Source organism: Ctenocephalides felis, unplaced genomic scaffold (assembly GCF_003426905.1).
Source record: "Ctenocephalides felis isolate EL2017-DRISC unplaced genomic scaffold, ASM342690v1 CF-g0.4_SCAFFOLD_03573, whole genome shotgun sequence".
NCBI lineage: Eukaryota > Metazoa > Arthropoda > Insecta > Siphonaptera > Pulicidae > Ctenocephalides > Ctenocephalides felis.
The window spans coordinates 17,922,659-17,933,582 of NW_020539727.1; the positions used below are offsets into that span (position 1 = coordinate 17,922,659).

Here is a 10,924-nt window from a genome sequence, read left to right on the forward strand (position 1 = left end):
TTCTAATCAATAAACCTACGTTTAGTACACGGCACAAATGTTAATTGTTTTATTATTTTCAAGAAACAGGGTAAAATATTTTTGATTCAGGCCATTTTTATTAAATCAAGATTTGTACTACGATGTAACTTTAAATGAATATTTATTAATGTCGATTTCCTTGTTAATATCAGTATGCATACAACGTTGATGCCGTTACGCATACAACGGCAGATCTCTTTTCACATATACGACGACTAATCACAATCGACCCGTATAGAAATGATATCATCGAGAGCGTATGACGAATCATTGGCACTCGGCTCTTATCTTATCTTATCTGCCGTAACGCACTTCCGTTGCATTTGTACGGATTTACACCCTAGTCGCGCCTAAAGAAGTTTTACTTAAAAATATCGGTTCAGACGTTTTTGAGAAAACGTCGTTGAAAGGTCAAAAATCTGTTCACACATACACATACTTTTTCCTAGTTTGGTCTCATTCGATTAAGAATGGCTTAAACGTCGAGAAAAATAAAATAAGCAAATCAGATTTTTTGGCGAAACATAAACTTTTTCTTCAGGAAGTGTTTAAATAAAAACACTCCCTAAATATTAAATTAATTTAAAATTAAAATTTCCATTTTTCAGAATTAACCAATCCCAGAAACAAGTGGATAGTTTGGCTAAAAAAGAAGATGAAGTCATCTATTTGGGAATGACTAAATCTGAAGAAAACTTAAGAAAAGATAATGAAATGCATTATGTTTTTGCAGGATAATTTAATCTGAATATTGGCTAGTCTAGTAATAATTAATTTTATCGATATGACTAATAATAATTAATAAGAAAATATTTAATAAACTTGTATTTTTTAACAAAAAACTATACTTTCAGCAGATATATGTTTTCTCTATAATAATGTAATAATTTTCTCAAAAATAATTTGTTTTTTAACTTCCCGTATCTTTACGTTTCAGGGGTTTCTGAACATTTTGTCATACCTTAGAAAAAATAGATGCATGTGTGGTGTGTATGTGTATGTGTGCGGATACAAATTTTTGTCGACGATTTCGGAAACACGTGTTTCCGTTGAACCGTACGGTTCAACCGATTTCAATTATTCAAAAAACATTCGATTGCTGTTGATAGGAAGACGTGCTGATTAGTTTTTGGCATAGGCAGGTCTAGCCGTTCCGGAGATACGGGGCAAAAAGTGCCGAAAACGGTAACTCAGTTTTTAAGAGAACGGAGCGTCCGATTTTAATAATTCGAAAAGCATTTTACTTGTATTGACAAGATGAAGAACCGATTACATTTTCATGAATGCAGGTCTAGCGGTTTCAGAGATCTAGTAAAAAAAGTAAAAAAAAGTCATTCGGCGATCAAAAATGATCATTCATTATCAGATATTTTATAGAGATTTTAACAATAAGTATAAATTTTGTTTACATTCCTATGGGTTCCGTACCTATGTTTATCCGTTAAACCGCGACGCGGCGTTTACGCGCTTCGATATTTCGTCTCTATGCAGCTAAGGCAGTACGACTGCTTTGAAAAAAAGTTCAGAATTTCCAAAATATTTCAAAATAAAGAAGAAAATTTTTTTTCAGTTTTTTTTTCTAAAAAAGTAAATTTTTGTCAAAAATTTATAGTTTTTCAAAAATCTATTTTTTTCAAAAATGTTAGTCTTTTTACAAAAAAAATAATTTTTGGTACGGAAAGTTTCAGCAATTTGCCTTAAGGCACGATGCCATGCGTCTCACTAGTTAAATATCTTGTTCAGACGCCAAAAAGTAAATCAACTGTTTTTTTTTTTGTATAACGAAGAAAATGCATTTATACATCCCAGACTAGGTCTTTTGTCTGGGTATGTGGGACTCAATACTGCCTGGTTATAATACCGACTAAAACCTCCGCTTTGCCTCTACCTCTAGTCTCTACAGAAACCGTCGTTAGACATTACTTCGTGGGGGGAGGATCTAGAACGTTATCATTCTTATCTAGATTTTATATTCATTTTTTAAATTAACGAAGACCCATTCGCCCCCTCCATTGTCATAGATCGCAGGTCAATTACATCAACTAGGTGTAAATGGCATTTTGCCTTAGGGCAAGCTCAACTGTTTAATATAATTTAAACAGAGTTTAGCTTTAGATTTCTCAAAATCGGAAAGGATTTTTTGTTAAAACTCGGATGAAATATTTTGTACTTATCTGCTGATTATAAAGAAACGGCTCGACCGATCGTTATTACACGGGAGTAATAGCTTTTGAATTCGTGAAATCAGTGCAACCGTTTTTATAAAAATGTTGACGAAAATTCAAGTTTTGGCTCTTAAGCACGTACATACCTTTCCCAACATTGGTCTTAAACTTTTCACAATTTTATTTTATATATCGAGAAAATGAAATTAGCAATTTGGTTACCTTGCCCTTGCAGAAAAATGTAAAAAAATATTAAACTGAAATTTTTAATGATAAAATTACATTTCCTAATTGATTAAAGACAACTGCTCCATATCATAGAATGTTAAAAATACAATAAAACATATGGTGGGCAAAAAAAATTTTGGATTCTATAACTAAATATATATATATATATATATATATATATATATATATAAATATTAGTCAAGTTTAAAATAATATCAATAAAAAATTGCATAAATGATTTAAATGATGAGGAATATAATATTTCTTGATATCATATTTGTAATATCTTGTATTACTGCTGCTGACCAAGGTGCATGGGTATACTTAATTTACAAAAAATATGAATAAAAAAATTATGAAATAATATAATATGAAACAATTGCCTTGTTTATCAATAAATGCATGTTTAATGTTTATTATTATATATTTATAAATGTTTATTTATACTAATTATACATTCTATTATATGTAAGAATATTTTATAACAGTTTCCAAAAATGTAAATACAATTTAAAAAGATATTTTACTGATTTTGATCACGCTTCCTACTATGAATGTCCATGTGTCTCTTCAAAACTCTTGATAGATTCCTTATTGCATATTTAACATTCATAAGGACGCTAATCTATGAATCATCATATGTCTTTTCAAGGTACCTAATTGTGTAAATCTCTTATTGCATACATGGCATTCATAGGGACGCTCACCACTGTGAACGAGCATGTGTTTTTTAAGAACAACAAAATATGTGAATGTCTTCTTGCATACATTGCACTCATAGGGGCGCTCACCACTGTGAATGAGCATGTGAGATTTCAGAGCCCCCGATTGTGTGAATTTCTTCTTGCATATACTGCACTCATGGGGGCGCTCACCACTGTGAACGAGCATGTGTCTTTCTAGATTAGTTATAGTTATGAATGTCTTCTTGCATATACTGCACTCATGGGAGCGCTGACCACTGTGAATGAGCATATGATTTTTCAGATGACTTGTTTGTATGAATGCCTTATTGCATATACTGCATTCATAAGGACGCTCACCACTATGAATGAGCATGTGTCTTTTCAGAACATCAAAATGTGTGAATGTCTTCTTGCATAAATTGCACTCATGGGGGCGCTTACCACTGTGAATGAGCATGTGTCTTTTCAGAACATTTGATTGAATGAATGTCTTCATGCATATACTGCACTCATAGGGACGCTCACCACTATGAATGAGCATGTGAACTTTCAAACCGCTTACATCCTTGAATGCCTTATTGCATATGATGCACTCATGAGAGCACTCACCACTGTGAATGAGCATGTGTCTTTTCAAATTACTTAATTTTATAAATATCTTATTGCATATATTGCACTCATGGGAACGCTCACCACTGTGAATGAGCATGTGATTATTCAAATGAGGTTTAGTTTTGAATGCCTTATTGCATTCATTGCATTTATGTGGACGCTCACCACTGTGAATGAGCATGTGAGTTTTCAGAGTCCACGATTCTATGAATGTCTTTTTGCATATACTGCACTCATAGAAGCGCTTACCACTGTGAATGAGCATGTGATATTTCAGATGTCTTAATAGTGTGAATGTCTTATTGCATTCATTGCATTTATGTGGACGCTCACTACTGTGAATGACCGTGTGTGCTTTCAACCCTTTTGATTGTTTGAAAGTCTTTTGACAGATTTCACATTTGTAAGGACGTTCTTCACTAGGGTTAGGCATATGATCAACCATATGTTTTGTTAGATGATGCGATTCTGCAAATGATTGATTACAAATTTCACAATCGAAAGACTCCTGTTTGACTTCATCTTCAATTGTCACCTCGGAGTTCTTGAATCTTTCTAAACACGTATCATCATCCTCAGAACACGATTCAGATTTAACGATAGCATCAAGGTCATCAAATTCCTCTTCATTTTCGCGATTAATGCCTTCTGCTGAATATTCTGGTGGTTCAATTTTAATTGCCTGATCATTCACTGACATAAATGTTTCTTCTGACATTTTTAAATATTTTCACTGTTTGTACTCACTAAATATCTAAAACCTATTCGTATTCTAAATAATAATCTACTTCAATCTTTTCTTCAATAATTTCACCAAAAAAAAACACCACCTTAAATCATGCTAAGAATTTTGACATTTGCTAACATTTCAGCCTTCAAGTTGGCGACGAAATAGAAGTTAGCTGTCAAGTTGAAATGCATTGGATTCATAACTTTGACAGCTAAAACCTGTCAAGATCATTATTATCACAGCCAAACAAGTATTATTATTATTATTATGATTATTATATTGTCTGATAAATAATTTCACCAAAAAATACATTCATTATTTCAAGCATAGAGTAATGCTTCGATTAGACATTTGAAGCATAGAGTATGTTTATAGAAAGATGAGACAATAATCAAATCGCGTTGATAATTAACAAGTGGCGCGTTTTTTTCAAATAAATGATAATTCTCTTTATCTCAACAGTCTGCAAATGGTTTTATTATTAACAATATTAACATTAATATTAATTTTCCAAAAAATACTTTTTTCAAATATCGAAAATAATTCAGACTTTAAATTTTAAATTTAAAAATTCAGTATATGTAAAATATAAGATGAGTTCCTTCATTCTAGCACATAAAATAATATATTATGTAACAATTGCCTTTTTTATCAATAAATGCATATAATTTAACGTTTACTGTATATTTCATACAATTTGCACATAAATATTTAAATTCAATTTAACTGAAATGTTTAGATTCATTTATTTTCATCACGCCCTCGACTATGCCTGATTGATTAAATTCCTTATTGCATATTTCACATTTGCAACGTTCTCCTTTATGAATAAGCATGTGCCCTTTGAAGCTTCATAATTGTGTGAATGTCTTACTGCATATTTAACATTTATAAGGATGCTCTCTGTTATGAATCAGCATGTGCTTCTTCAGACTACTTAAATGTGCGAATGTCTCATTGCATTTATTGCACTTACAGGGGTGCTCACCAGTGTGAATGAGCATGTGCCTATTCAGATGCCTTGAACATGTAAATGTCCTTTTGCAAATATTGCACTCATGGGGGCGCTTCACCACTGTGAACGAGCATGTGTCTTTTCAGATCGTTTGATTGTATAAATGTCTTCTTGCATTGATTGCATTCATGGGGACGCTCACCACTGTGTATGAGCATGTGTCTTTTTAGTGTCCCCGATTGTATGAATGTCTTCTTGCATATACTGCATTTATGGGAACGCTGACCACTGTGGATGAGCATGTGTCTTTTTAGATTATTTATAGTTATGAATGTCTTATTGCATATACTGCACTCATAGGAACGCTGACCACTGTGAATGAGCATGTGAGTTTTCAGATGACTTGTTTGTATGAATGCCTTATTGCATATAATACACTTATGAGGCCACTCATCACCGTGATTGAGCATGTGTCTTTTCAGTGCACCTAAATGTGTGAATGTCTTCTTGCATACATTGCACTCATGGGAGCCCGTACCGCTGTGAATGAGCGTGTGAGATTCCAGATCCCTTAATTGTTTGAATGTCTTATTGCACTCATTGCATTCATAGGGACGCTCGGCACTGTGAATGAGCATGTGTCTTGTCAGATTCCCCATTTGTATGAATGTCTTCTTGCATATACTGCACTCATGGGGGCGCTCACCACTGTGAATGAGCATGTGTCTTTTCAGAACCTCCGGTTGTATGAATGTCTTCTTGCATATACTGCACTCATAGAAGCGCTTACCACTGTGAATGAGCATGTGATTTTCAAACGAGCTATAGTTTTGAATGCCTTATTGCAAATAATACACTCTTGGGGGCGCTCATCACTGTGAATGAGCATGTGTTTTTTAAATAAGCTGATTGTTTGAATGTTTTATTGCATTCATTGCATTTATGTGGACGCTCACCACTGTGAATGACCATATGTGATTTCAATCTTTTTGATTGTTTGAAAGTCTTTTGACAGATTTCACATTTGTAAGGACGTTCTTCACTAGGGTTAGGCATGTGATCGACCATATGTTTTGTTAGATGATGCGATTCTGCAAATGATTGATTACAAATTTCACAATCGAAAGACTCCTGTTTGACTTCATCTTCAATTGTCACCTCGGAATTCATGAATCTTTCTAAACATGCATCATTATCCTTAGAACACGATTCAAATTTAACAATAGCATCCAAATTCATCATCATTTTCGCCTTCAATGTCTTCTGCTGAATATTCTGTTGGTTCAATTTTAATTGCCTGATCATTCATAGACGTAATTGTTTCGTCTGACATGTTTAAATATTTTTAATGCTTATACTCATTAAATATTTACGAAATAATAATCTAATTTAATCAACAATGCTTTAAATGATTTCAACTAAAATTTAGTTCATTATTTGACATGTGAAGCATAGAGCAATGCTTTTAGAAAGATGAGACATTTACCAAAGCGCGTTGATATTTAGCAAGTGGCGCCCTTTTTCAAATGCATTATCGTTCTCTTGGCAATAAACGTCTTTATTATTAATTCCAAAATGATTATTACCTAGACAATAAATTAATAATAAATAATTTAGAAGAGAATTTATTAATTTCATGTCCTACATAAGATATCAGCTTTGTTTGTTTATTTCTAATCAAGATCATGTTCAAGAGCTGAAGATGGAACATTCACACCCTAGATAAATAAGCATATAGATCCGAAACGTCGACAATAAATAATAATTATCTGAAAAACTTTTTGGTTTTTCATTACTATTGAATTCCTTGTTTGAAACTCAACACATATATACAAATCAAAGATAATTCAATTTCATATAATTTGAAATTGAAAAATACACACAACTATATTTACCTCTAAAAACTATTTATTTCTATCAAGGAAATGTTAAGGTCCATCCTTAACATTTTTTCAAATTTTGGAATCAATTTTCTTTTAATTTTAATTTGCTTAATGCGGAACTAAATAATGCTACAATTCTAAATTTTCACCCTCCTTCCATAAATCTCTATTTCATAATAGCTATCTCAGTAGTCGAATAAATTTTCACCATACCGAGTGTTTTTCACTGAATTTTAATTCATATTTTTCTAACCTTATGATAACATAAACAAAAAAAGTATTAAATTATTATTAAAGTAATAAACATATGATTTTCAGATTTTAACGATCAAAATAAGATACTTTGCTGAAGAAACCATACCTCAAAAATGAATTCTGATGACCCGTGCATTGGCCCAAAGATAAGGGTTAAATTTTGAAAAACCCCTCAGGGGGGGGTGATCCAGATGCATGGATGGATCGGTTTTCCGAAGTTAGTGGAGGTCTGTCATACATTTGGACGCAATTGGGGCACTCTAAATGGGTCACAATAGAATTTTTCAAATTTTAACCCTTATCTTTGGGGTCAAAGCACGGGACATCAGAATTCATTTTAGAGGTATAGTTTCTTCAGCAAAGTATCTTATTTTAATCCCTAAAATCTGAAAATCATATGTAACTAGGAAACTTTTTTTGACCCTTACAAATCGACCCGCTCATGTTCATGCAGAAAAATTAAAAAAAATATTAAAATGGAATTTTTAATAATAAAATTAAATTGTTTCGTAATTGATTGAAGACAACTGGTCCATATAATTAATATATATAAATAGATGGTGGGCAACAGTCGATGGATTTTATAACTAAATGAATATACATTAGTGAAGTTTATAATAATCTGGCGACACCATCGATAAAAAATGGCATAAATGATTTAAAAAACCATACGTTTTAGTAGAATATAACATTTCTTGATATCATATTTGTAATACTTGTATTATTACTACTGAACAAGGTGGGTTGCTAATCTATAGATTACGTTATTAATAATTCATTTATAAAAAATGTGAATAAAAAGTTATAAAACTAGTGGGGTGTATGGCATCGTGTCTTAAGGCAAATTGCTGGAACTTCCCGTACCGTAACGAAATGTTCCAGGAATACTGAATGTTTTCAAATAGATTATTATTAATATTGTAACATTGTCTAATATTTATAAGAATTATCTAAACTGAATTGCAAAGTTGAAATTATTTGTTCAAAGTACATTAGAACTTTAGTCAGAATTAAAAATAAAATCTGAATTATTTTCGATAAACAAAAAATTTTTTTTTGAAAAAAAAAGTTGAGACATTTTTTTTTCCAAAATCAATTATTTTGTTAAGACAAGCAGAAAGTTCTTTGAATCATTGAAATCGGATGCTCCGTTCTCTCAAAAACTCGATTTCTATTTTCTGCACTCTTTGCTCTTTATCTCCGTAACTGCTAGACCCGCCTTCGTCAAAGTCGGTTAATCCGTGCGCCCAAAAACGTGACTGGAAATTTGTATCCATAGATACTCACACACACACATACACATCCATTTTTTCTGAGGTATACCAAAATGTTCAGAAACCTTCAAAACGTCGAGAAATGTAAAAATTTTCAATTTCGATTTTTGGACGATTACAATAACTTACCCTACGGGAAGTTAATAATATAATATGAAACAATTTCCTTGTTTATCAATAAATGCATGTTTAATGTTTATTATTATATATTTATAAAATATATTTTATCTAATTATACATTCTATTATATGTAAGAATATTTTATAACATGTTTCCAAATATTTAAATACAATTTAACAGATATTTTACTGATTTTCATCATGCTTCCTACTATGAATGGCCATGTGTTTGTTCAAAACTCTTGATACAGTAAATTCCTTATTGCATATACTGCATTTATAGGGACGCTCACCACTGTGAACGAGCATGTGACTTTTCAGATGAGATGGTTGTGTAAACGACTTCTTGCATATACTGCACTCATGGGGGCGCTTACCAGTATGAGTGAACATGTGATTTTTCAGATGGCTTAATCGTATAAATGTCTTATTGCATTCCTTACACTCATGGGAACGCTCACCAATGTGAATGAGCATGTGAACCTTCAAACCGTGTATATCTTTGAATGCTTTATTACATATGATGCATTCATGGGAGCGCTCACCACTGTGAATGAGCATGTGTCTTTTCAAATTACTTAATTGTATAAATGTCTTCTTGCATATATTGCACTCATGGGGACGCTTACCACTGTGAATGAGCATGTGATCATTCAAATGAGTTTTAGTTTTGAATGCCTTATTACATTCATTGCATTTATGTGGACGCTCATCACTGTGAATGACCATGTGTGCTTTCAGAGTCCACAATTCTATGAATGTCTTCTTGCATATACTGCACTCATGTGAGCGCTCACCACTGTGAATGAGCATGTGTCTTTTTAGATTACTTAATTGCAAGAATGCCTTCTTGCATATATTGCACTCATGAGAGCGCTCATCACTGTGAATGCGCATGTGTTTTTTCAGAGTCCACAAATATATGAATGTCTTCTTGCATATACTGCATTCATGGGGGCGCTTACCACTGTGAATGACCATGTGATATTTCAGATGCCTTAATAGTGTGAATGTCTTATTGCATTCATTGCATTTATGTGGACGCTCACCACTGTGAATGAGCATGTGATTATTCAGATACCTTAATTGTGTGAATCTCTTCTTGCATATATTGCACTCATGAGAGCGCTTACCACTGTGAATGAGCATGTGTCTTTTCAGATGAGTTACAGTTATGAATGCCTTATTGCATTCATTGCATTTATGTGGACGCTCACCACTATGAATGACCATGTGTGTGTTCAACCCTCTTGATTGACTGAAAGTCTTTGGGCAGATTTCACATTTGTAAGGACGTTCTTCGCTATGGTTAGGCATATGATCGACCATATGTTTTGTTAGATGATGCGATTCTGCAAATGATTGATTACAAATGTCACAATCATAAGACTCCTGTTTGACTTCATCTTCAATTGTCACCTCGGAATTCATGAATCTTTCTAAACACGTATCATCATCCTCAAAACACGATTCAGATTTAACGATAGCATCAAAATTATCAAATTCATACTCATTTTCGAGTTTAATGTCTTCCGGTGAATACTCTGGTGGTTCAATTTTAATTACCTGATCATTCACTGACATAAATGTTTCTTCTGACATTCTTAAATATTTTTCACTGCTAAATATCTAAAAACTATTCGTATTCTAAATAATAATCTACTTTAATCAACAATCTTTTTCAATATGATAAAAAATTTCACCAAAAAATACATTCATTATTTCAAGCATAGAGTTTATATATTATATTGTCTAGGGAGTAACGCTTTGATTAGACATTTGAAGCATAGAGTATGTTTATAGAAAGATGAGACATTAATCAAATCGCGTTGATAATTAACAAGTGGCGCGTTTTTTTCAAATAAATAATAATTCTCTATTCGCTCAGAGCGTGACTGCAGCGCCCATGCAGCGCCGGAATAAATATGAACTAACTAAGGCTATCAGTGTGTGGTTTTTATGGGTTTTATATGTTTGTTAAAGAAAAAAGATATTA

At 32.5% G+C, this 10,924-nt stretch overlaps 2 protein-coding genes across 2 annotated transcripts in view; one reads left to right on the top strand and one right to left on the bottom strand.

Moving 5' to 3' along the window:
* LOC113389686 (zinc finger protein OZF-like) overlaps positions 1–759 on the top strand; it is a 3,409-nt gene extending 2,650 nt beyond the window's left edge. The window contains exon 2 of the mRNA XM_026626702.1: positions 630–759. Within this exon, the coding sequence (XP_026482487.1) occupies positions 630–759 (130 nt within the window). The remainder of the gene's footprint in view (positions 1–629) is intronic.
* A 2,264-nt stretch (positions 760–3,023) lies between these two features.
* Positions 3,024–10,530, bottom strand: LOC113389688 (zinc finger protein 91-like). Its single transcript, XM_026626703.1, has 4 exons — positions 9,119–10,530; positions 6,354–6,694; positions 3,794–4,423; positions 3,024–3,727 (listed from the first exon to the last, which is right to left on the bottom strand). The coding sequence occupies exons 1-4, from the start codon at positions 10,528–10,530 to the stop codon at positions 3,024–3,026; spliced, it is 3,087 nt and encodes a 1,028-aa protein (XP_026482488.1).
* Between the last annotated feature and the right edge of the window lie 394 nt (positions 10,531–10,924).